Source organism: Marmota flaviventris, chromosome 4 (genome assembly GCF_047511675.1).
Source record: "Marmota flaviventris isolate mMarFla1 chromosome 4, mMarFla1.hap1, whole genome shotgun sequence".
NCBI classification, from domain to species: domain Eukaryota; kingdom Metazoa; phylum Chordata; class Mammalia; order Rodentia; family Sciuridae; genus Marmota; species Marmota flaviventris.
The window spans coordinates 163,804,992-163,832,071 of record NC_092501.1 but is presented as its reverse complement, the minus strand read 5'-3'; the positions used below and the strand labels follow the sequence as shown (position 1 = coordinate 163,832,071).

General features: G+C 49.3%; 1 protein-coding gene across 1 annotated transcript in view; it reads right to left on the bottom strand.

Moving 5' to 3' along the window:
* Myo16 (myosin XVI) overlaps positions 1 to 27,080 on the bottom strand; it is a 403,324-nt gene that overhangs the window by 212,422 nt on the left and 163,822 nt on the right. The window contains exons 12-15 of the mRNA XM_027938777.3: positions 23,438 to 23,565; positions 19,767 to 19,872; positions 13,359 to 13,476; positions 6,092 to 6,239 (exon numbers count right to left, since the gene is read on the bottom strand). Of these exons, the coding sequence (XP_027794578.3) occupies positions 6,092 to 6,239; positions 13,359 to 13,476; positions 19,767 to 19,872; positions 23,438 to 23,565 (500 nt within the window). The remainder of the gene's footprint in view (positions 1 to 6,091; positions 6,240 to 13,358; positions 13,477 to 19,766; positions 19,873 to 23,437; positions 23,566 to 27,080) is intronic.

Here is a 27,080-nt window from a genome sequence, read left to right as displayed (position 1 = left end):
AGCCAGACTGCGGCAAGGGGAGATGTGAGTCAGGACTCTCTACAGTAATGTTCAACTTATGAATAGATTCGGATGGTCATGATGCTCCTGTAGGGTTTGGAAGACTCACGACACAGGCAGAGCATGGGTGTGAGGTCCACGAATCTCCAGTCTCTTGTCTTTTGGGCCCTCGTGGCTCAGAAGCGTCAGGAAGCAGGAGAGCCAGTGCCGGCCCTCTGCCTGTTCTCCTGGCACAGCGGAACTCACCTGGCCCTCTGCAGAGGCCGGCCTGCCCTTCTAGAGCTGCTGGGTTATTAACTCGAGACGAGGTAACACTGGCTGCCAGTGCAAACGTCTTTATCATGCTCCTGGCCACGAACGTGATGCGGAATTGTTGTTCACAGTAGCTAAGGGTGACAAATGCTAGAATGTCATTAGTTCTGCTGAACCACTTTCAAATAGGGCCACACACAAGCAAACGCTGACCTTGTGCTTTCCCTTTCATTTTCTTTAAAATGTCACTGACACAAGGGTGTAGAGGCAACGGTTGTCACGGAGACAGTGGGACTGGATTCGGGTCTGGCTCCTGGGTGACACCTCGGTCTGCAGCTCCTCGCTGTCCAGTGCAGATGCCAGCACGCACTCTGCTGGTTACGGAGCTCGGGCACGTGGCACCGTGCATGGCACCTGGCTCCTGGTTAAGTGAGCCATTCATGGTCACACCCTGTGACTCTCACGTACATTATTAAAAACAGCCCTTAAAAGTAGGTCCAAGTGCTTCCTGCCTCCGGTTTTTGTCTTGGGAGTAACTTCAAGCTTTGCCTGGCTAAAATGTGGGGATGAGTGGACATTTTATTACATCATGAAGTTACGGAGAATCACCTTTAAGCAACATTCCAGCTTTCTTTTTTTTTTTTTAATTACATGGAACTTGCCCGGGTTAAGTTCGACATTCAAAATAATCCCTTAGCAAAAACAAGCCTTGATGGGAGTTAATTGTTCTCTTCTCCTGTGACAGGTGCGCTGGCAGGATCTCAGTTCAAACACCGGTGAGTCAGCGCGTCCTGTCACCACGGCAAGGTGAGGAGGTCAGGACAGGTCACAGGCTCTGAGTCATATGACTGTGGCTTTCCGGGTGCCACTCAAGACCTGAGCTCCCTAAAGAAGGTTCCTGTGCAGCCCAGCCCTCCCACCACCCATCCCTGTAAAGGAGACCAGAAGTCACCCTGGACTCGGTGCCCAGCTCTTCTGGCACAAATCCACAACAGCTGCCTAAAGGCAGTTGAAGATAAGCTATTATAAGCCATTTTCATTAAATCTCAATATCCAGGATTGTAAATTACATTTTTCTCCTAGATGTCATTATTATGCACAAACAGAACAAATTGAAATAGTACTTGAAAAACAAACAGCTAGGAAAAGAGAGTGAAGAATCATACACAGGAGGAGAAATGTTCAGGGAGCTGCACTGGTTTCCAGGTGGGTCTCGGCTGGGGGTTTGTGGTTGGCTCTGGTTGGCTTCCAACTGACAGTGGAGAGCCTGCCATCTTGTGGGAACTCCACACACAGCCTTATCCCAGCAGCTTAAAATGTTGGAGAAGTGGGGCGCAGTGGTGTACACCTGTAAGTGAGGTGCAATGGTGCATACCTGTAATCCTGGTGGCTCGGGAGGCTGAGGCAGGAGGATCATGAGCTCAAAGCCAGCCTCAGCAAAAGCAAGGGGCTAAGCAACTCAGTGAGATCCTGTCTCTAAATGAGATACAAAATCGGGCTGGGGATGTGGCTCCGTGTCAAGTGCTCCTGAGTTCAATCCCCAGTACCTCCTCCCCTCAAAATACCAGAGAACTGGAGACTTCCCCCTTGTTAATAGTCTGGAGGAGGATGCTTATACACAGTGGCGTGAACACTGTTTCATGCGGCAAGCTGTGGGGCCAATGGCCACTTCAGAGTCATCCTCATCCTGAAGTGGGATAAGGGTCCCTCTGTTCTTCAGGGATCATCCCCATCATGCAAAAAGGGAAATATTTTTAGGCCCAATTTAATGCTGACATAAACCTACGTCTTTATGTGATAGTTTGAGAACTTTTCATTCTAAACACCAGGTCAAGGTTAAAAAGGCACATTTGTAGCATTAATTGTAAAATAATAGTGATAGGTTTTTGTTTTTTTTTTTTTCTGGATTTACGATCACGAAGCAGAAAATAAGTGTTGAGTGTGCCCTTGACTCGGCTCCTGTTAAACATGTATTTTACCTTGATTCATCAAAGGAATGTGTTGTTAGGAAAGGAAGAAACAGGATACGTTAGAAGGAAGCCAGCTGGCAAAGTCATGTTTCTTCAAGTTCCTTTAAGACCAGGCTGCGTGGTGGAGTGCGTGAAGAGGGGAGAGACGGGTGGGTGGTAATGGATGGCCTGCCCCACTCTAGCTCTAGTTAATACAAAGGGTGAGCGTGTGGTTGAGAAAATCAGGCAAGTGGGTGTGCTGCTGATGGCAAGAGCTCTCCTGATAACAGGTGTGTTCAGCAAGTTCCTGTGCCTCCTAGGTGCCCAGGCCCTCTCACCCGTGGCTAGCACGGTATTAAGCACCTTACCCACAGGGATCTCCTTTCCCGTGGGGTATCGGTTTTAAGCAGCAGACTCAGAAGGAAAGGCTAGAAAGGTAGAGTTTTGAGAAAGAGTAGAATGCCAGAAAATTCAGATCTATGGTGCGGATGGTAAACAAGTCAATTTCCAGAATCACAGTACTCAACATTCGTGACCACTAACCCAAGGTTTGACCCCATGCTAAAGTCAAATATCAAAGCAATATGAACCTCAAACCTCACCAACACTGTAAAAGTGAGACGGACGATCCGCTGTTATAAACATAAGAAGACCCACAAGAATCACAAAGCACTGTATGGATGATGTTTTATGACTTGCAAAAAAAGCTTGTTTTATTGCTAAATAATACAGTTTTCTGTGCAATGATCACTTTGGAAATGCTCCAACTGATCTCTTCATGTATCTGGAATCTTAAGAGGAAAGTGCAGTTTTGCTCCACGAGGTGTTCACAGTGCATGTTAGTCAAACACCTGCTCTATGCAGGAGCACTGGACCATTCACAAGTCTGCACACCAGGCCCACATGTGCACAGACATGCACAGACACGGACATGACCTCTCCACCAGCTGAGTGCTGTGAGCTTGGGCTTCTGCTTGTTGGAACAGCTGGGGACAGAAATCCCCACCACTTTCCCTCCTCCAGGCCACCCTGGACACGCAGCCCCGGGGCTTTCCATGCAGTACTCCTCCTCCCAGGGCATGTCCAGTTAGGGAGGCCCAGGGTGGAAAAGTGAGAAGCTAATTTCAGGCAGTGGGCTTGTCAGAACCGCTGCTGAGCAGCAGATCCCTGTCAGCACGAGCTTCTTCTCACCCCTTGACTCTCTCCTCTGCAAAGTGAGAGGATCTGACCGATGGGATTTCTGACGGCCTGGGAGCTGGGTTTCCACATCTCTATTACTTCTGCCTGGGCTGCCACACTTCCGTATTACTGCTTTCTTCTTTGCCTAAGTTTCTGTTGTAGGTTGAGGCCAGATAACCCCAAATAGTCTTTTTCTGTAAGTAAAATATAATTCTGACAGGGCCTTTTTAACTTCTTGACAACGTTTTTGCCACCAACAGGATAAATCATGTTTTTGCCACCAACAGGATAAATCATGTTTTTGCCACCAGCAGGATAAATCATGTCTATAGACCTGGATGTGACCTTTCATGGGATTTCATGACGGTGACCAGGAATGCAACAGGACATTAGTCTACGGCCAATTTCTTCTCCCCCGCCCCCATGCTCACAGTCATGGACACCTCAGTTACGGTCAGACAACAACCTGTGGCTGCCCCAACCAGTCCTTGAGGTTCAGCCTGAATTACCCCATCACACTGGGAAGACCCTCCCCGGCTCCCAGGTGGATCCCTGCTCACTGCCCCGGGGGCTCCACCACCTCTCAGATGCAGCACAGCTGGTCCTTGGAGCAGTGCCCTCCTCCTAAATGGTCTCTGGGTGGTTGGAATACGGGTTGGCTTTGTCCCCCAAGAGTTTACTGCTAGGAGCCTGGTTGTCAGGGGCTGGTGTTGGAAGTGGGGCCCAGCGGGGGTCCTCAGGTCTCTGGGGTGTGCCCTGGGAGGACTTAGGCAGCGCTCTGGGACTTGAGCTCGTTCTTGGAGGATAGTCATAAGGGGGAAGCCTGGTTCCACTCCATGCTGGCCTCCTCCTTGGGAGGTGATCTCTTGCTCCCACACAAGCTTTTCCATGGCCATCTGCCATGAGGTGACACAGCCAGGGGCAGCCCTCACCAGGGCCTGTGCAACACCGTGTGGACTGTCAGCATCCAAGACCACTAGCCAAATAAACATCTTTTCTTTATACAGTTAGCCTGTCTCAAGTACTTCATTAAGGTCACAAAAACACAGACCAAGACACCAACCCTGTGAATGACGCCCTGTGCTGCTCGGGCTGCGGTCACAGGAACCATTCATTCTGAAACTGTTTTCCTCGAGTCCAACTTTCAGTCCATCCCAAATCCTGACCTTCCTACCTTCAGAACACAATCTGGACCTCACCATTTCTTTCCACGTCCACATACCACCCCATCAGTACCACTTCCAACAACCCCATGGGCACTGGGTTCCCTGCTCCCAGCTGTGAGCACTACAGTGACGTCTCCATGGAGAAGAGCTGCCTTTGCGATGAAAACCAGTTCATACCCAGAGCCCCCTCCACTTGCAGAGGCATTTGGAACAAACTCCATCCTTCCCCTGGGCTCCAACATTCTCCCTCACCTGTGTGACTGTGGTCACACCTGCTGGCCTCACGCTTCCTCACGTGCACACCTGTCCCCTCTGAGCCCTGTTCATTATCTCTCTGAAGGGAACACTCCCACCAGACCTTTGCCAGGCTCCTCAGGTGCTACCCCTCACGCCACCTGAAGGAGCCCTCCCCAACCAGCCCATGTGGAACAGCACCTCCCATCATTTCTCTCCAAGCCCTGGACCACAGCCACATTTTCCCCATGCTCCCCCACTGGAGCATCACGGATAAAGACGAACAGATCAACGCAGCACCGTAGGGAGCAACTGGACTTTCCGCTGCAGAACGGGAGCAAGCCTGCGAGAAACAGGGTGACCTGTCGCTAAGGCCCGAGCCTCTGCCCTCTCTACCATCACTTTGGCCTTAGTGTTAACTGTAAGCAGGCTGGTGAAGCAGCTGCCGTGTATGTGTGCACGTGCACATGCAGGCACACGTGTGTGTGCACGTGCGGGCATGTTGCTTTCCTTTAGCACCTTTTTTACTACAATTTTTTTCTTACAGTTATGCAAACTCATACCATCCTTCTAGATCCAACGCAAGCATGCTGTGAACTACAAGATGGGTGCTACCAGCCACAGCCGGACGTGTCACTGAGTCCAGTCCCCATTCTGGACACTGGAACCAGGTGAAATCCTCCTGCTCCTCCTCCCACCAGCCTCTCAGCGGGGTGGGGTCTACTCCCCTCCTGCTTCTAATTCTCATCCTAGTTCAGATCTGATCAGTGCCTGTGGGGACTCACATCAGCGGCAGAAAGGTGTGCCTGAGAAGAATGTCACTGTGGTGGGGGCCACTCACGTGTCACCCCCATGACCAGAGTCCCCCTTTAACACACCTTTTACACAACTTGTTGCCTCCAGTAAAGAAAACCAGCGCCTTGGTTCACAGGCACTTTTGCTGTTCCCATGACGGAACCTCATCTGTCATTAATGAAAACTTACTATTTAAATGACAGCTCCCATTGTTCCAAAGGATGACCGAAAATCAGGACTTCAAAACTGATATGATATGATACCAAAATACTCAGAAGGAATAGAGATGTTTACACACAAACTTGTATTTTGGTATTCTGACCAGAAAAGCAGCAAAACAGAAATGTGATTTCTTACACACACAGAGACCTTCACCTAAGCATTCAATAAACAGTTTTGCCCTGTGATAGGGATAGTTCTCGCCTGACGGTAGCCGACCATTCTCTGGTAGCCACAGTTGCTCCTCATAAGAAGGCAGTTTAAGCCTGCCAAAGTCCACTCCCAGAAGCCACTCACCGGTGGGCACAGCCGCGGTCCAGGTGCAGTCCGTACTTCTCCTCCGAGGACAGCCCGTCCATCAGCAGGTAGAAGATGAGGAAGTTTCTCTGGCCCAGAGGCTGGGAAACCAGTCTGGACTTCTCCAGCATGTAGGTATGGATTCTGGCTGGTGAAGGAAAGAAAGGGGATTCTGTCAGATGGCACTGACAGCTTCGCTTCCACAAATTTCCCTAATTCATTACAAGAGATAAAAATGCAGTTTCTTTTCCAACAGTCGTGTTTGTAATTTAACAGGCTGTCTTCTAGAAGCAGGCTTAGGCTTAACAGAAGTGCTGAGCTGAAGGCACTGAGAGTTCCAGTAGCCCCCTTCCCACCCACAACCCGCTATTTTCTCTATCAGCATCTGTGGGTTCAAACCCAGGACAGAGTTGAGACCTTCTTGTTAACTAAGGCCCCGGGTCACACTGCAGCTCACTCTGTGCTGCATGCTCCACGGCATCAGAGAAAGACACAAGGATGGGCGCAGGGCCTGGGCATCCCCCAGGACCCCCACCAAGGGCACCTGTCTCCATAGTGAAGGAATTGGGCAGTAATCTCAAGTTGAGGTCATAATTTTAAGATTTTTTGTTCCTCTTCATTTGTTCTTCATAAATAAATGTTTGGCTGGAAACATTTTCTGTTTAATTTTAAGAATATTCATCTTGAAATGATTTACTGCACAGGGGAATTTTTAAAATCCACACTAGTGTGAAATACACTGTTGTTTTGTCCCTTGGCCATGATCCAGAAGGAAGTACGAGGAGGGCCTGTGGGTGAGGACCTGGAGACAGGGCTGACTTATATGCAGACTTGTTCCAACTCCGCTGAAAGCAGAGCTCACTACTGAGCAGAATCCACGTCGTGTGCCGTGGAGCGCCTTCAGTACCTTCCATCTAGATTCAAAAGCAGCATGATTATTAATCATCCTCGTTAGCTCATCTCCAGCAGTGAATAAAATTGCTGAGGAGTAGCAGGATTCAAATCAGTAGGGTTTCAAATTTAAAAAAATAAAAAAGTCTTGAAGGAGATTTTAGATGGGAGCAAATTCAAAAAAACAGCCCCCTATCCCAGTGGTCATGAGACTGCTATTTTCCCAAGCAGAGATGAGGCACCCTTTCTGCTGTGTCTGAAATGATACAAGATAAGATGAGGAAGGTGGTGCATTTCCAAGTTCAAGAGGACCCCTCATGTGAGGGTTCACGCAGTGGAGAGCCTCCCACTATCAGATGTCCTGATTTCTCAGGACTTGCATGTTTCCAAAGCTCTCTTATGTCAGAAATAGTCATGACTAGGGATATGCATGCAATCTTCATGTGTGTCTGTACATGAAAGTGTTTCTCAAAATGTTTAGGTACCATGAAAACACATGTCTGCAGAGCAGACGTGACGCAGTTTATCGCAATAGACGTTCTGCGAAGCTCTGCCCGTTGCCGTTCATCGCGAGAGCAAAGGGGTTACATTGGCTAGCTTTTCCCTGCCTCCTCATTCTCCCCTCCGACTTCCAGCAGCTTCCGACTCTCTCAGCCGACCCATCAAGCTGCTGAGACACAGGGCAGGGGAGGCTCTCAGGAAGCCCACTGTGCCCTCTTCCCCGGCAGCCACCAGAAGTGCCTGTCACTGCAGAGAGCCATGCTCTCTCTTTCACACCTGCACACATGTCCTTGCCCGTGACTCCTGGTCACTCAGACTGAGGTGAAGTGGGAGAGTGGGGGGGGGCCTCTCCTGAGAATGAAACCTACCCATTCTCTCCCAAAATGAGACACTGCCAATCTCCACACCACTTTAATGCCATTTTGCCCACCCACAATATAGGGAAGAAAACATAGAAATGTCTCAGGACCCCTCTGGACTTCATGAGGAAGGACCTACCATTCCAAGCACCTACTGTATGCCAGGCCCTGAGTGAGCCAGGTGACCTGCAGTCCTGCCATGTGCCTTTCATCTTTCAACCTAGTGGCTTGTCCCAAAGCCCAGGCTGATTGCAATAAAGGATGCTGCTCTTCATGTGAGATAAGATCAATTAAAGCACTCTGAAACTTCTGGAGGGCCTCAAATGAAGTATGGAGTGTAAGGGTGATTGATGATAATAGTGAGAATGGGTATTCATTGCTCACATCTCTGCTTTGTTTCTTCAAAATCAGGATCTGAAAAATGTGCAAGGCAAAGGCACTTATTTATTTCCCATATCATTTGTGCTAACTCTGAAGGTTTAAGTTTCCCCAGTAGGTAGCATGGCTCAGCCTATCTATGGGAAGGCATTTCCTGCCGTTAAGCAAATTCAGTTTCAAGTTAAACAGATTTGGGGTCTTCAGACACAGAAAACACAAAGAGCCAAAGAGAAAACACAAAAAAGCCAAACTGGGTCCCTCGCTCTCCTCTTGTAGCTAACTCCAGCACTTTTCTGGAGAGAATGTTAAGATTTGACTTGAAGGCGAAGGGGAAAGAAAAAGGGGGTGATTTAACCTATTCAGTCCCAGGTTTTCAATTCTGCAAATATGTCCATGAAATTGTCCCAGCTGCACTAAAATAGTTTGGAAATCATGACCCAGAACTTAGATGACACTGGGGCGATACCATTTTAGCTTTTAAAGCTGTCCTATGAAGAGGACATTGAACTGACATGCTGTCTGGGACACCTGGACAAAATGGACTGGAGACCACTTAACACATTGGCTTTTCATGGGAACTGTGAGGTTTCGGGGTGATGACCCTGCTCCAGAGGAAGTCAAGCAACTGCCAGAGGCTGCCGAGCTGGAGGCAGAGCCAGGGCCACGCCAGGCTGCTCCAGGACTGTGCTCTCCAGCTCCCCCAGCAAGGTGGGGACCCGCTGGCTCCTGCAAACCTCCCCTCTGGACCTCCCTGAGTGCAGGTGGGGCCTGGATCTGGCACCGCACACACTCTGGACGGTGAGAGTCTGACCGGTGGCCTCCCAGTCTCCACTGCCCTTCCCTAGGAGGCTGTATAGGGACTAGCAGGAAAGGCACAAGAAGCCACCCCTGCCCCCAGGTGCCCTGCAGGACACCCTCTGAAGGCCCTCCTTCCGTGCTTGGTGGCTTGGTGCACAGCCTTCTCTTCATTAAGGAACATCCAGGAGGAGAAATCCCATTGTTGTTTGAAAACCATCTGGTGGGCATCTCAGGTGTGTGATGGAGGAACAGAGGATTCTGCTTTGAAAGTCCATTGTGGACTGAGACTTGGGACTCCAGGGGCAGGGGCCACAGGGCGCTAGGGCGATGATGCCCTGTTGGTCGCCTGGCAGTTGCTTCCTCTGCCGGGGTGTGTCCCCCTGGGAGGCAGTCGAGCCAGACCACCACAGCTCTTACAGGAAGGCGGAGAGACGGTGGCCGTCAAAGGTGGCTACTCCGAGCAGCTGGACCCCGCCCAGGGGAAGAGGCGAGCTCAGTCCAGCTGCATGGATGAGAGAGAAGGAGGGACCGGCACGGGCCCCACAACCAGTAATGGAGCCTAGGTGGTGCCAAAGCCGACCCCATGGCCCAGCTGTCTCACAGGAACACCCCTCAAACTGGACTCCTGCAATCTAGGTTGTGGACACTGGGGACAGCAGGGACAGGAGCGGCTAGGCTGAAACAGCCAAGAGCCACTGGGAGTATGGACCTTGGACACTTGCTGAGCATCAAGAAGCTGGTGACTCGGAGGAGCAGGTGGCCGGGGGTGTGCCTCCGCTGCACCTGGAAGAGGCTTCTCCCCAAGACTGGAAGAGGCTCCTCTCTCGTGAAGGCAACCCCACTGTGCTCCCTAAAGGAAGCCCAGCCGCATGGATACTCTGGTCCTGGGAGGAGAATGGGGGACGTGGAGTCCACCACATCCCCGCACAGGCTTCACCATGTCCCCTCGTCACACCACGGGGACCTCTGCGCTCTTGAACGAAAATCACAAACCGTGAAGGGTAAGAACAGTGGCCCAAGTCTCAAGGGAGGGGCCCCAGGGCTGGGGGAACTTCTTGGCAAAGTTCTCCTTAAGGTCCTCGGCTGCCTTCTACCGACCTGACTGTGGGCAGAGCAAGGTCAGTGCTTCTCAGACCCCCCAGGGCCGCGCACACCGTGGGCTGGGAGCAGCTGCTTTGTCAAACACAGAATCGGAAGGAAAAACACACTGGGCCCAGAGCCAGACTCAATGCTATTTATTAATTAAATTACTCCAGAACGGAAGGAAAGAATCTTATCTACTGCCGATGTCTCATAAAACAGAGCTTTATATCTTCTGTGTCATGGTGCGTGGTCATAGCCCCAAAGGAAGTGTTGGCATTAAATTATAAAAGTGTTACTAACAGCAACGGTGAGGAAACATCCAGCATCTCCCAGCCCTAAAATCAGCAAGGTATCAGTCCCCGGCCGTAGACGGGCAAGAACTGATCACCCAGTGGATGAGAGGGTGCCCTGAGGAAGCAGAGTCTGCCCTTCAACCTGGGCCTCCTGCACATGGCCTCTGAGCCGTGGCCTTGCCGCAGTCTGGAGACCTGTTGTACTGAGCATTTAAAACTCACAAGACCTGAATGGGAGATCAGTCAGAATGGCTGAGCCTCAGCTTTTTAAAAGAGGGTCTTTATATTAAATAGTTTAAAAGCATCACACACGCAGCTTCTTAAAGTGGCCAATACTTATTTTTCTGAGCAGTGACAGTATTCTCCCTTAAACCAAAGATACTTTGGAAGAGTAAAATTCTTCCCCCAGGCTTGGCTGCAGGCTGAACTGTGTCCTACCTAAGGGCACACCAAAGAGCCCAGCCCCGCTACTGGGACCTTATTTGGGAACAGGCCACTGCAGGCCACTGCAGGCTGGGTCCGAACCAATGTGACTGGTGTACTTTAAGGAGAGCCAGGGTGAAGGCCATGTGTCCACAGAGGCAGAGACCCGTGCCTGGCAGCCGCAGCTGAGGAACAGAAAGATGGGTGGCAAGTGTGAGACCGAGAGGAGGCAAGGAAGAGTCCTCCTGGAGACCAAAAGGGCCAAATGAGTCATGGCCCCCACTCTCAGAAGCCAGTGGCTGTCACCCCTGGGTAAAGAGCACTGGGTTGAGCAACTCTCTTGATGCCCAGATGCGCTCCTTGCCTGGCCAAGGTGTGGGCAGGAGGCCTGTGTTGGTCAGGGCTGCGTGGGCAGGGCGCTCTCCACCTTCACCACTCAGCAGGACCCCGAGGGCCTTGGTGACCACATGTGATAGGCAGGCACAAGAGGGCCTGAGACTCTGCATTTCCAACCAACTGCCAACAGCGCTGGTCCTGGGGCCACAGCCTGTGTGGCAAGGGGCGGACCCTTCACTCTGGAGCCTGCTGTCCTTGGGGTCTTCTGCCCACTGAGCCAGCATGGCCACACCTACCTCAAATCTCAGAGAGGAAACTGGTCGTAAGTAGAAGGCAGGCCTGTCCTGTCCGTGGAGGGCCAGGTCTGCAGGCAGGTGGCCTTGGGACCCGGTGCTGCAGACCCAGGGCATAACAGCTCTCCTGCTGAGAAATGGAAGCCTCTGCCTCTGGCTTCACATCCCAAAAGAAAAGTCCTCTTCTTTCTCTTGTGTGCACATCATTTACCAGATTTCACTGAGCAGAAATTTGATCTTTACCTTCACTTGCTGCAACCAGGTGTTTCTTTAGATTACAGTCAAGACGAACCTTTCTGGTAGGGGATGGAGGAGGACATATGGATTGGACGTGAGGTGTCCCCCAAAAGCTCATGTGTGAGACAATGCAAGAGGTTCAGAGAAGAAACGATTGGGTTGTGAGAGCCTTCACCCAATCAGTGAGTTAATGACCTGATGGGATTGAGTGGTAATCAAGGCAGGTGGGACGTGGCTAGAGGAGGTGGCATTGGGGGCGTGGTTAGAGGAGGTGGCATTGGGGGCGTGGCTTTGGGGTCTCTATTTGTATCTGCCAAGTGGAATCTCTATCTTTTTCTGCTTCCTGATGGGACTGGCTTCCCTCTGCCACTTCCCTCCACCATGATGCTCTGCTCACCTTGAGCCCCGGGGAATGGAGCCTACTGTCTGTGGATTGAGACCTCTGAAACTGTGAGCCCCCAAGTAAACTTTCTTCCCCTAAAATTGTTCTGGTCAGATCTTTTAGTCACAGCAGTTGAAAAGCTGACTAAAACAGGTATCTTGAAAAAGCTAAATGCATCTGAGCTCTTTAAAAAATCATTTATAATTAGTGAATATTTGCGTCCTCGCAGATCTTATAAAGTCCCTCCAAGATTAGGCATTCCACCAACGAATGTATTTGTATTAATTTGCATGATTGGAAGGAGGTAAGATTCCAATTAGAGTCTAAGTTAGTTGAAAAAAATCTCTTTCCAGCACTGGAGGTTAAACCCAGGGCACTCTCTCATCCAGCCACATCCCCAGCCCTTTATTTTTATTTTAAGACAGGGTCTCGCTAAGTCACTCAGGTTGGCCTCGAACTTGTGATCCTCCTGCCTGAGTCCCTCTACTGTTGGGATTGCAGAATGCACCACCACTCCTGGCAAATTAATTGAAGTTTAAATGAGAATTTTTCATAAAATACACATAATTATTGAAACCAACCAAGAGACTGGTTCTGTGTTAAGTTTTGTTGGGTGATTATTTTAATGTTTGGATTTGTTTAATTCAGTCTTTCTAAAAATTCAGATTTGGTTTTATTCAAAATGGAGTTCACTATGTGTTAAAGAAATCTTATAAAATTGTGATTTATGTAAGTATCTGAGTTCCCTTCTACATGCAGCAAGTATGAGTCAGTTATCTTTAGTTTGGTTCCACATTGTATAGTTTTTACATTACAGGCTTGAAAAGGCTGACCCTGCAAGTGAGGATATCTCAGGCTCACAGGCTCCCCCGGCTGCATGTGCCTGAGTCTCCACCTACTTCTAAAGCAATGAAGCTTTGCAGGGTTGGCAGGAGGTTTTCAACACATCTGCGATGAGATACAGATGCTCTCCTCTCTGGGATGCTTTATGGACAGCTTCCCTCCACTGGGTACCTAGTTAGAATGTGACAGAAAGTAGCCAGGCACAGTGGCACATGCCTATGATCCCAGCAACTGGGGAGGCTGAGGCTGGAGGATTCCAAGTTTAAGGCCAGCCTGGGCAACTCAGCAGGACCCTGTCATAAAATAAAAAGTAAAAAGGACTCGGGGTATGGCTCAGGGATAAAGCACCCCTGGGTTCAATCCAAGTATGGAAAATAAAAAAGATTGTGACAGAAAGGTGACCATGGATCTCCAAGGTCCCACAGGCTCTGCCTTCCTGTGTCCACTCACCTCCAGTCATGTGCTTCTTCCTTTCACAGAACTGCAGCTCAGAGTACTTGATGAAGCAACTGGACAGATCATTGAGTGTTGTCCTGGCATGTCCAAAGGCTTCCAAGATGCATGTGACCTGCAGCGGGAGGGAGAATGTCACCCATATATTCAGAATCTAAAAATGAAACAGGGGAGCTAAGTCGGCAAAGGGGCAGGAGTGTTCCCTCATCTCACAGGCACCACACTTCCAACACCAGGCTGACATTTTAAGGCTACTTGTTCCTCAAATGCAAATTATTAGTATGTGATGCCTCAAATTTGTGGCCACTGTTAATAAAATGACACATGGATGGTACATTCATACCTGTCGGGAGAAAAATCACTCACACACCCACACTTAAAGGTTATTCAAAAATTCAAACTTGACCAAAATAGCATTTGAGGACTTGGAGGGGAGGCATGAGAACTGAGACAAGCCCTAGTTGGGCCTTATTTTTAACAATAAACTTATGCGAACACTGGCACAGATTTCTTTACTGTCCACACACACTTGTTCAACCAGAGACCCCACGTAAGCCTCCCCTGACTGCAGTCTTGCCCCCTTCCAACAGCTTTCTCCCACAGAACCAGGAACACAGCATCCATCCGGGCGAGGCTGTTTCTTACAGCACCTGTGATGGCCATGGTGCCAAGCCTTCTCCCGAAAGTGACCATCTGAAAGCCTTGAAGAGCATCTTCCTCAAGACAGGAGCCGGGTAGGCGCAGTTCCCCAGCCCGCCACAAGAGGAAGCACCACCACACCCATTGCTACACAGGCCGCTCGTTTGTCCCCTGTCATTTCTGGTGACGGTACATTTAAAGAACTTTACTATGAAAATTTAAAAAATTCTTTGAATTTACTTTTTTAATTTCCTAACATCTGCTGTACTAAGGCATTTATTTCTCCCAGAAGTATACTACATTTCCAAAGATCATAAAACACACTTCTATGCTAACCATAAAAGTGCCCAAAGTTGTGATAATGGTGAATGAGGTCTGTGAAGCCATCTGCTTGTGACGTTTGTAGTTTTGGAGTTCAGCATATTAAATCCTTAAAAAAACTCTATGCCTGGGTGTACACAGAATAACCGTATTTCAAAGACCATCAGAAGTAACTTGAGAGCAAGCGATAGAAATGTTGTCCAAAAAAAGTTGAATTTGTACATATCAGTCTCTTGATTTTTACTTTTTTTTATTTTAAAAAAGCCAAATGTTAAAATATATAAGATATATATAGTGAAATTAATAATGGCAAATGGATGATATTGATTACACAAAATTGAATTATGATATTGATTACACAAAAGTCACAAAAATAGGATGAGACTTTGAAATCATTTTGGTTCTTGGTTATTTTGATTTGGTATCCAATAATAAAGTGACGTTTGTATCTTTCTATGAAAGAGCATTGTAGCTCATTACACTTGTGCCCAACAGGAGTGTGGGTGATGGGTAAACAGAAGTGCTTTGGGATGGGCTCAGGCAGTGACAGTCATGTGCCCTTGGGCAAGTCCCTTCATTCCCATGCACCCTCCCTTCTCTGACACACGAGTAACTCCCCCCTCCCGTGGCTGTGGTGTCCCGTGTGACACCCTCAGCTTCATGGCATCTGACACCCAGTAAACGTTCGGCAAACAATAATTTTGTTCTGTTACTGGTTTAAACCACTGCAGCCAGGGTTCCTCTGTGCTTACCACGTGGCTGTGCTCCAAAGTGAGGTGTGTATGCACACAAAATGCCCCCCATCCTCACAGCCTGGGCCTTCCATGCACAAACAGGGACACAGATTAGTACCCTTCTCCAGTCTCAGAGCTGAGTGCTGCACTGGTCACCCCCGGGTCACCTCCTAGGATGGCCCACCTAGCCACACAGCACAGGGCGGCCACTGCTGCAGTGACACAGGAGACATGCCACACATGAGCCAAGGTCACTGGTGTCAGGTAGCAACCGTGACCACTCATGCAGTGCTCATCCATTGTCCCCTGCTGTCCTGTAGCTCAAGATTTAAACACTAATAAGCTCTGAAGAAGCCAGTGGTTTTCATATTCAATTAGCCCCTTGGCCAATAGGTGGCACTAAATAAATACCTGAAGAGACTAAGAAAACAGAACGGCACTGTACCACTGCTCGCCTTTGACTTTTAAACAAAATAATGAGAATGCCCCACAGTCACAGCATCTGAAACGAAAACATAAGTGAAGGAGTCAACGTACGGATCCCCATATTTAAAGATTCAAATTTCATCCGCCTGGCTTTCCCTGCTGCATTCCATGGTACCCACTCCAACACTCCATTGTAAGAGTCTACCCTCCTGTGGCAGCAGCTTATTTTATTTTCTATAAGTAAAAATCCATGGCCTCCTTAATAAAAAGCGATGCCTCCAACGAGCCAGTCGCCACACTCTGAATTGCTCAATAAATGCTTTTCAAAGCGATTTGAGTGGAATTGAAGTTTTTTGTTTTTTGTTTTTTTGTTTTTTTACAGTTTAAATTCATTTGAGCTGAAATTGGTGAGAAGTTCCAGGCAGTTTCTTTCCAAAACATGACTTTGCTGTTCCAATCATTCTAATGGCATGGAAAATCCCCTGCTCTGATGCTTGAGAACACACACGGGGGCCAGGAATCTGCACCCTGCTCAGCGGATCTGAGCAGATCTGAAACTGCACAGGGGACAAGACCAATGCGTGTGGCCTCAGGTTCCCACCCTGCACCAGAGGACGCAGAGGGAGCCTGCTGCGCTGCGAAGGCAGAACCTAACCCACCTCGGCTTCTGACAGGTGGCACCTGAAGTCTAAGCCTGGAATTCAGAAACAGCCATGTGGTCCTTAAAACCTAACAGGTGACCTGAAAATGATTTCCAATCTCATTTCCAGACCTCAACGCCAGCCCCTCCCTCACCTTCCAGTCACCCCCACCTCCTCCCTTCTCATGATGTTGGGCTGTGACTGTGGCACTGTCCAGGGCAGCTTGCTCCCAACCCCTCCCTTTTGGCCTTCTGCCCCTGCACTCCCCAGAGACTCCCCTCCTGTGTGGGCTCTCAGGGGCCACGGAAGAAGTTTCTGTCCAGGCTTCTCTCTACCATTTTTTGCTTCATTTTCTCTGCCAACTGCAGCTCAAAATAACCCAGTGCTGCTTCCTCTCGTGCCTTTCTGAGACCCAGGGCCACGCTGCCCCCTCTCCTTGCACGGCCATCCTGGAGGAGGTGTCCTGTGTGCTGAGGGCAGCCCCACCCGATCCTGGGCAGCTCTGCGCACACCCACAGGAGGGCCCAGGCTGCTGCTGGCTCCGTCCTCCTCCTCTTGGGCTCACCTAAGGAAGGCTCCTCGACTGAGCGTGACCTGGATTTCAACTGCCTGGGAGACATCACCATGTGGCAAGGGAGCTCCTTCTATTCGTTTCATTAATCAGATTTTTCTTCCACGGAGGAAGCACTGCCACCTCTCCAATGTACTTAATTTCACCGAACCCTTGTAATCCCAAAGATATTCAGTGTATTCATAGATCTATTCCGCACTTGCATTTGATCCCTGGACACATCCTCGGATGCTTCATAAAAACTGGCTGGTTGATTTTCATGAACCTCTCCACTACCGAATGACATTCATGTGGTTGGGAATTTAAAGGGAAACAAACTCTGTATCGACAAACCATGGTTGATATACAGAGTGTAACTGCCCAAACACGATGGTTTTCCATGAGATTATAAATCATTTACTGTGGCGTCTTTCATGGGTCATGAGGAATGAATAAAATGAACAAGGGAATTAGAGGCAGTTTCACTTGGAATTTGCTGACATTATGGCCCTGGCTCCCAGATGCTGGTTTGGAAGAGTCATGTCCACCCCTGCCTGGGGAGAGCAGCTCAGGTGTCTTCCCTTGAGCTGGCAGCAAAGCCCCTGTGCACTAGGCATCCAGAGGGCAGTCCAGAACTTTCTCAGCCTGCACCCTCACACTGTCGTCTTAATGAACGTTGAGTCTCTAAGTTAGAGGGGAAACTACTCTTCCCTGTCATTCCTATTAAGTCAGCTGTGTTGCTTCCATTAGTTAACTGAGCTCACGTCATAACCATGCTGCTTATTCATGCTCTGACATTTCGGTATTGGTAATCAACATATTAACATGTGAACATATCTGAACAAAGGAAACAGGCTACGCTCTTCTTCTCAAGTTGACTGCAGGCATTAATTTTGAACTGTATTACAGAATGATGTGACTCTCAATATGGTACGAGCTCAATAAATGGTCATAAAGTTTGTGGGGTTTTTTTTTTTGGTACCAAGGATTGAACCCAGGGGTATTTAACCACTGAGCCACATGCCTAGCCTGAGTTGCTGAGGCTGGCTTTGAGCTTGGCAATCCTCCTGCCTCAGCCTCTTGTACCACCACGCTCTGCTAAATTGAAGTCATTTATGAGCACACGTGAGAGTAGATAAGTAAGCTGCAGGACTCATTGGATATGCATTCTTCATGAGAATTGGATCTCCAGACTCAGGCTGAGCTCAGGAATGCATTAGAGTAGCTTTAAAAGGTTAAGACTTAGAATTAAAAGTACCATATGTAATACTAATCCATGTATTGAACAAAAGTTTCTCTCACTTCTCGACGAGGAATCGGATACTGTGCATTTTTGGACATTCCTGAGCAAACGTCTCCACAGTGGAAATAACCGCCCTGAAGTGCCAGCAGCACAGGCAGGTGACATGCAAGCACACAGCTCGACATTCGCAGCCCAGTGGCTCAGAACTTTAACTTGGCTCTCAGACGGACGGCCGTGTTTGGGGGAAGGATCTAAAGTAACGTCACACGGAGCCCGCTGATTTATTTCTAGCAACATCTCTCCCTGGGGGGCGCAGGAGGAAGAGAGCACGGTTTTGACATAAACATGCCATGGTCTCCTGCCATCAGTCCTCTCTACCGCCCCTTGTCTAGGCCAAAGTGTTTTCCCCTGTGTATTTCTCACGTTCTCTCACTCACCACCTGACCCAGCCCTGCCCCATGGCAGGGAAAGACAGCGTTGCCAAATTCACCTGGAAGCTAACAGGTACTGGCTGGATGAGCCAGCGAGAGACTGGGTGAGTTCCACTGGGTTCAGAGTGGCTCCGTGTAGGCTGAGGACAGGAGAGTCACACCCCAGGCTGGAGGAGAACTCACAGCTGTCGGGGAGAAGGCTGGGCCGTGCCTGCTTAGGGAGCTTTGTGCACAGGCAACAGAATCACTCTGGCGTTTTGAGAAGTCACATGACTGCAGCTCACAGTCCAGCTGCCCTCCTCTTGCCATGGACAGTGTGAGTGGCCAGGGGCTCCCCCCCGCCCCACAGCACAGCAGTCCTGCCAAGTCCAGCCTGCACCTGAGCAGGCGGGGCTCACCTCCTCACGTGGGCCTTCTCCCTGGACCAGTGCCCTCTTGTCCCTTCCTCCTAGCTGAGGGACAGGGCCTGGGCCCTGTCTGAGTCTGGCAAGCACAGCTGTCCTGCCCACCAAGAGTGGCTCCTTGGACATGTGTCAGAAGATCATCAAGAACCAGGAAGACAGGAAGCACGAGGAAGGGCCCTGAGGCCATCCATTGAGAGACAATGGCATCAACCTGCAATGACCTGAGGGACGCTGGATGGGCAAGGGAGCCAGGACGGTGGGACATGAGACTTTGTGCAGAGGGAGAGAGGCTGGAAAGGGGGGTGCTGGTTTATGGCTGCAAAACTGAGAGAACGACGGGGCCATGAGCTGCTTCTTCCACCTGCTGTGCCCTGAAAGCCCCGGCAGCAAAACTTCCTAGAACCGCGTAGCAGCAAGAGGCAGCGGGTGGACGACAGCGGTCGGGCCTGGGCACAGCTTCCGAGTTCCACTGTGAGGATCCCTCCAGCTTGACCTTCACGCCAGGCTGTGCTCTGCGTCTTCCTCGAGGCCTGCTGTACCTCGGAGATGCAGAGCGGGTGAGTCTCAAGGGCCACGGACCCCAAGGCCACCCGGGCTTCTGGATTGATTCAGGATCAGCTCTGCGGTTAGGTTCATCACTGCCTCGCGTCACTTTCAGATGCCTTGAGACTTCATTATCAGTGCTCGAGAATCCTCAGGTCAGTGTCTCCGAAGTTCCAAACCGGCACTTCCTACAGGAGCATCAGTGTCCTCTGACTTTATTCTAAGTCCAACCATTCAGAGCAAATGTAACAAAAGAATATGTTCAAAATATTTTAAATGCACTAAAAATAAATGTTCACTTGGACAGCATTAAGTCGCACCAGGGCTTAATCAGGTTTTTCCTTTCCCTTGTTTTTCCTTCCCCAATTTCACCTCCTTTTACCCGTGATAGCGTCCCCCCTATTTGTGAGTGACACCATCCTTTGCTCAACATGCTCACTCACGCGTCCGCCAAGCCAAAGCAAGCGACTTACGTGTTTAAATCTGGCGTCGAATGCAGCCCTGCTGGAGTCAGACCTGAAGGTCAGGTGCCGCATGATTTGCTTGCTGGCCTCGGACTTGCCAGATCCTCGCTCCCCACTGAGAAAACAGGGAAAAGAGGTTCACTAGTTCAGAGAAGGCGCTGAAAAAATCAGATAACCAGAGGTGATTCCAGATACAGAGATGGCAAGGAGTGACATAAACAAGTCCTGTGACTCCTCATTGGACACACTGGCCTTAGACGTCTGTTGGACCTATGTGTGCTGTGTGTGGACAGTGTCCCAGACATCCAGGCTACAGATGGAGGTGCCCTCACTCCTCTCCCTGTGACCTACCTAGCAGAGCCACAGCCCCTGCTGCAGCAGAAAGGCACAGGCTGATGGGAGGGATACAGCTGGTACCCCCCTGTGTCTTGAGTGACAGTGGTGACAGCCATCTAGAGTGGGAAGGGCATGTGTCCCAGAGCCATGGGGTGCTGCCCTGGGGAAGCCACTGAATCTCTCTGCACCTCCCAGGGAAAGTCACCATCCTCCCCAGCATGTGCTCCTCTCCCGGAAACAACCTGAAGCCCCAGCCACTCCTGGGGCGTGAGGTCTTGGACCCTGAGCAGCCAGCCTGGCCCTCGGGAGGTCCTAGAGAGGACCCTTCCAGGTTCCCCAAGTCCAGGTGGTTCTATAATCAGTCTTCTCCTCTAACCTAGGGAGAGCTCTCACCCCCAAGCTTGCAGTTTATGATGGCAACACTGACGTCCCCATGACCCTCACGAGCTTATAGCATCTCTCCCAACAGTAGCCACACTACATTCCTGACACCAAATGACATCAGATCATCCTGAGGTTCCTACACAATCATGACCAAAACAGCCCGGTATTCAGTGACATTATTTATGACTCAGATGGAAAATTCATATATATTTAATCACTGAGCCACATCTTTGGCCCTTAAAAAAAAATTGAGACAAAGTCTTGCTAAGTTATCGAGGGCTTTGCTAAGTTGGTGACGCTGGCCTCAAACTTGCCATCCTTCTGCCTCAGCCTCCCAAATTGCTAGTATTACCAACATGCACTACCAAGCCCAGCTCACAAAAAAATTCTAAAGTCCTTTTATTAGAACTTTTGCAGACTTCTGTAAAGAAAATTTTATTCTAATGGAGTTGGTTCAAAGGCCTGTTATGGTTTAGATATGAGGTGCCCTCCAAAAGCTCTCGTGTGAGACAATGCAGGAAAGTTCAGAGGTGGAATGATTGGGTTGTGAGAGCCTTCACCTAATGAGTGCCTTAATCTACTGGACTGGATCAGCTGGGTGTGACTGTAGGCGGGTGAGGTGTGGCTGGAGGAGCAGGTCACATGAGTCGTGCCTTGGGACATGTATGTATTTTGTCCCTGGTGAGCACAGCTCTCCCTCTCTGCTTCCTGATGGTAATGTCCAGACGTCCTTCCTTCCCACATCCTTCTGCCAAGATGTTCTGCCTCAGCTCAGACACAGAGCAATGGAGTTGGCCATCTGTGAACCGAGACCTGTGAAACCATGAGCCCCAATAAACCTTCCCTCCTCTGTCTGTTCTCGTCAGGTCTTTTGGTCACAGCAGTGAAAAAACCTGACTAAAGCAGGGCTTTTGCCAGAAAAGTCCTTAAGTAAGTCCCACATTGTTAATGAAAGTCTCTACTCCCCTCATCTGAACCTTCCCTTAACGTTTTACTATGAGAACCTCAGATTTTCAACAAAATCAGGCATTAAAAAAAATTCAGAGGTAGACTTAAAAATCTTCTGTTCTGGTACTAAGTTATAGGACACCCATTCAGGAGTATTTGAGTCTTGCTCACCAGGTCTTAAATTACCCTTGCAAAAGCCACTTCCAGGACACAACATGGGCACAGAACAATGTGTAAGCCACTTCGGCGAATGAATCACACAGAATCAACCCCACTGGGTGGGGTGGAGAAAGCCTCTGCTTTAGACAGGAGGACTGTGGAGGGGTCAAAGCCACATGACAATGCACAGTTTTGAAAAAGAGAGAAGGGCCACAATCAGAACTCCCTGTGAGCTCAGATCTGGGCTTGGTTCTGCATACAAGGACTCGGTGAGGCTGCTTCGAAACTTGAGAGAAGAAACGATTGATATGGCATTATTAATCTTGGAAAATGTCCCAAAGGAACATTGGTTCTATAAATTATTATCAAGTTTCCCAGGAGAAAAAATCCCTAAGCAAATACATGTAGAACTCAGGTTATACAAAGGGAGCCCGCTGTTCCACCAAAGGCACTGGCTGGAAATCGTGGACCGTGTCCTGGCAGACCTCAAAGAAGGGTGGTCACTGGCTCCTCCCTTGCCTGACCCAGCACACCTCAGACCAATGCTCGTCACGACTCATGGATAGCTGCCGAATGGTCTGCTCTAGAACTGAGTGATCAAAAAGAATCTCAGTCACTTCGAGTATTTGTGACCATCATTTTAGGGAAGATCAGTAGGGCTCTTGATGGTCCCCTTGGGTAGCAATGGGAAGTTGGGGTGCACTCCCTTCTGGCCATACAAGGGGTTTAGCTTCATTTAGGCTCAGGAAAGCCTCTGAGCTGGCACCCTGTAAGTGCTCAGTAAATAGTAGTTATTGATGTCAATAACACTCCCCACAATCTCATCAGTTTACAATATTTCCTAAGCAATTTTTAGCTGTGTTTCCCTTTTCAATAAAGACCAGGCAACCCAATAGGAAAGCAGACAAAAGAGAGCTGCTTCATTCAGGGATGGGTGAGGGGCCCCAGCCTACGTCTCTCATCCCTGGAGTTCTTCCCAACACAGTGTGAAAACTGCTGTGCGCCATCTTGAAACCTAGAACACTAGAGTTGAAACACACTAATCAAACCCTCCAAGGGATTTTGGATGAAATCAATGATGTCAAAGAAAATAAATAAATGCTTAATTAAAAAAATTAAATAAGAACCTAGGCAGGTTCCACCTTTACACTGTCTGTGCTTCATTTAGGCTTGCGTGCTACTTTCTTTTACACATTCGGTTTCCAGCCACCAGCACTGGCAGTCAGGAGGCCAAGCTGTGCACACTGACAGATGTCTCCCTCCAGCACAGGTCGCGTCGGATATAATTCTCTGGCGCAGAGTTTAATAGTTAAACATTTCTTGAATCTCTCAACATGTAAGCTCAGTCCCTCACCCCCACATCTTGAGGTAGTCCCCTTTATTTGAAGACATTTTGCTCTAGTGAAAACTTATGGGGTTAAAAATCACCATTACATATCAAATTAAAAAGAACACCCCTGGGAATATTTCCTGGTGAAGCATGAGCAGAGGACAGTCAACACCGGAGCCGCAGGCAGGGCATTCGCTGCCGGCACCGAGAACGTGGCTCCGGAGCACCAGCCTCAGCTTGCTGTCTGTGCGCTTCTTAGGCTCACTGTGGCTGTAGGTTTTAAATCTTCAAAATGAAATGAGTTTCAGGTTAAGTTTGTTGGTATTGATTCCACTGCACTTGGGGCTACTTCTGATAGGAAAGATGTCCCTCCGTGTGACAAGTCAATTGTACTTACTGAAGTGATACACTGGCCGCCAGCCGCAGAGGACGTTAAGTAAGTGCCAACCAGGACCAATGAGGACATTGTCCCCACCGAGCTCCTGGGGCACATCTGAGCATGGGGATGGGCGAGGTGACTCACCTGAGAAGGAAACACTGAGGCCTCCGCTCCTGGAACAGCTGGTGAAAGGCCCTCTCTGCGCAGGAGAAGAGGTGGGGAGGCAGCGAGGGGCTGGGCCTCCCCGTGTGGCTCAGGTAGAGCTGAGAGACCTGGAGGCGGGACAGGAAAAAGAACATGTGTGCAAGGTCAGCGCCACTGCGCAAGGTCCAGGGCACCGTGTGAGGTCCAGGGCACCCTGTGAGGTCCGGGACTCTGTGTAAGGTCCAGGACGCTGTGGAAGGTCCAGGGTGCCCTGTGAGGTCCGGGACTCTGCAAGGTCCGGGACCCTTCCTCCCCTGATGTGATGACTCCTGTCCCATCTGCTACAAAACTGAAGGGCTCTCTCCTTTCAAATCTCATTTGGATCCACAAAACACTCATAAAGTTCCACCCGCTGAGCACATTTCAAGGCATAATATTGAGTTTTATATTTTATCCTTCATTTCTTGGTTCACAAGTCTTAAGATATTCTGCTGTCTATAAGAACAACGCAGAAAAGTCCAACAGATACCCGAGAAGGAAGCTAAAACCATGTGTCATGGTTTAGATGTGGTGTCCCCAAAGCACCCATGTGAGACAATGCAGGAAGGTCTGGAGGAGAGATGACTGGGTCATAGCCTTAGCCTAGTCCGTGAGTCCATCCCTGATGGGATTAACTGGAGTGGCATGGGGGCTGGACGAGATGGGCGTCGGGGTGTGGCTTTGGGGTCTACATTTGCATCTGGTGAGTGGAGTCTCTCTGTTTCTGATCACATGTGAGCTATTTCCCTCTGCCACTCTTCCTCCATGATGTTCAGCCTCCCCTTGAGACCTGAGGAATGGAGCCAGCCTTCCCTGGACTAAGACCTCTGAAACCGTGAGCCCTGAAATAAGCCTTTTCTCCTCTACAATCATCCTGGTCCGGACCTTCAGTCACAGCAGCAAAAAGCTAACTAAAACACCGTGACAATTCACATCCCGCACAATCTCTCGCCACCCTGAGCACTGATGGCCTAAGTGAGCAAGGCTTCTAACCTGAAGAATGAGAAACTAGTCGCTCCTGAATTGAACAGGAATTTACACATTTATCAGAAAAATACAAATTAATTCACTTAATGGTGATATATGATGCTACAGGATTTGCTGCTAGCACTGTTTGTCCTTTTGAGTTTTTACTGAATTTCATTACATTAGAATGAAAACATAAGGAAGACAGAATTCAACCACTTCTCCAGGGAGGAAACCCCACTACACACCGAGAGCTGCTATTGTAACCAGAGAGGAGAATCATCGCACACTGTGTGCTGAGCTTGGGGGTGGGGGGGTGTTGGACTCAGAAGGTTTCTGAAATTCCCAAACAGGACCAGAAAACAAACCCGTCAAACCAACCTCAGCAGAAACACTAATAATTTAAAAATCTGCAGTAGAGATTAATAGATAAGTATAATGGTACACTGTGTGTTTTAATTAAAAAAAAAAGCAGTTTTAATTTAGAACACACTAACTAGGACTAAAGCTTTCAACAAGGAAAACTTTTAGAAACCTATAGTTAATTGGAGTTTTTTAGTTTCTTTTCTTTTTATTTTTTTGTAAAAAGACATAGCTAATATGTTATTTGGGTAAATTAAAAACTAAAAAATAATGGCATCTGCAGTTTTTGAATGATTATATGCATGAATGAAAACGTGTACAGTAAACATGAATGAAAGGTAGCAGCTGTGGGGTGGTGGCAGCTGCCACACCTGTGTCCATGACCCTGAAGACCCCATGAATTAAAACACAGCATCATGTGAGTACCACCCAGAAAACACGCTGCAGTTAGACCAGGGAGTGTTTTCTTACTGCATCTTTACAGCTGCACCTCAGGAGTAAAGAGAGAAAATGTGGCATCTGTAACTTGCAGTATCTAAAAGAGTCGCATGGACGGCGGGCACACAGTCTAGCGTATTTTATTGACACTTTTGTGCTTCTCATCATTCCAGAATCCAAATGAACAGTAAAACTAATGAAATCGCAGCCCTCACACACCCCCTGTGTGCAGCTGTGGAGTGCCAGCCCAGGGTCCCGTCCTGGCAGGACAGACGTCGGTCCTAACACCGCTTCACTTTCCCCGTCCCCTGGGTGTGATCTGGTTCTGCTGAGTGTCATGAAGTACCAGGAGCACAGGGGACAGCAGAGACCCAGAAGCATGCGGTTCTCACGCTGCTTCTTGAAACCCCTTCGGGGGTCTCCTCTCCTCTCAGGCTGAGTTTCACTAGAGATCAGACATGGAGAAGAACCTGGCGTCTCCAGACGGTGTCTTCATGATGATCCCACTCTTCACCCGCCTCCTTGCAGGTCAGGATCCCCAGATCCCACTGGGTGACACTGCTCAGGGTGGTCAGTGCTGTGATTCCTGATCCCCATAGTACGATAACATTCCCTCCTCCATGTTTTCTGTCAGAAAGTGAGGGTTTCACCTAGCTCTAGTCTCCGAGGACTGACAGGCCTCTAGCTTGTCCACTGCTTCTCATGTCCACTGGGGACATGATCACACATGCTCCTGTGTCCAGCAAAGGTGCTCGGGGCCGACACTTCCTTTCTCTCTCCATGTCATCTTCTGCTCTGCCCCTCTGTGTCACTGGGGACAACACAACTCCAGGACCGTGGACATGTCAAGCATTCTACCTCAGCTCAAGGGGGCGCTGGCAACAGACCAGCTTTGCTGCGTCTCCCTGACCTTGTCGGGCCCTCTGGGAATATGGATCAGGGAATCAGGATCAGCTCCGTCCTTTCCTCCTCTGTGCCCACATGATGCCTTCAGTGAACTGCCAGCAGATGGCAGCACCCGGCACGGGTTCACTCCTGAAGTCGCCTCTGACTTCCACAGATTATGAAGAGGCCATTCTACTACTGGCCCCATCTGTCAGGACCATGGTGACCTCACGGAAGCTGCCAGGAGCCGATGGCTTGAGGCGGCATGGGCTCTGGCTTCACACACTACTGACAATGTTTCTCTCCTGTGCAGCACCTAGGTACAGGGGCATATTGTGGAAAAGCTCATGTTTTTCACAAGAATCTGCACGTGCGTAAAGACGGCATTTGCTTCTGAGATCCTCGAGGGTGGACGTCTACTGAGAGGATACCCCAATCTAACTTCATACTCCAGGCCTAGGCCCGACTGTTAACGTTCAACCTTTGAACGCCTTGCTCTTCTCAAACTGGACTGTGCCTTCCATGGTCATGTATTGCTCATCTCCAGAGCCCTCTACGCCCTGTCCCCCACTCCCATTTCCCTTCCGTGGACGGCCTTTCCGGCCTGCATCCCATTTCTCTCCTTTCATCCTTCTGACTCTCAATCAGCGCACACCCTCAACACGGCTCCTGTGCTCCTGTCCTCAGCGCAAGTGCTGTTTTTGGTGCTCTTTCGTGTGACTGGTGTTCTGTCTCTAGAATGTCCGCGCAATTTTAAGGATGAAGACAACAACGTAGTGTCTCTCAGTATTTCACACACGGTATCATGTTAATGGATTCCACAGGTGTTAACTGGCTTGATAAAAGCTTGCTTGCTTCTGATTTTAAGTTGCTTTTTGTAAAGCTAGTGCAGAGAGATCTAGCTACTTTTCCATCTTCTCTCCTACATTCTACATGTTGAAAACTGACGATG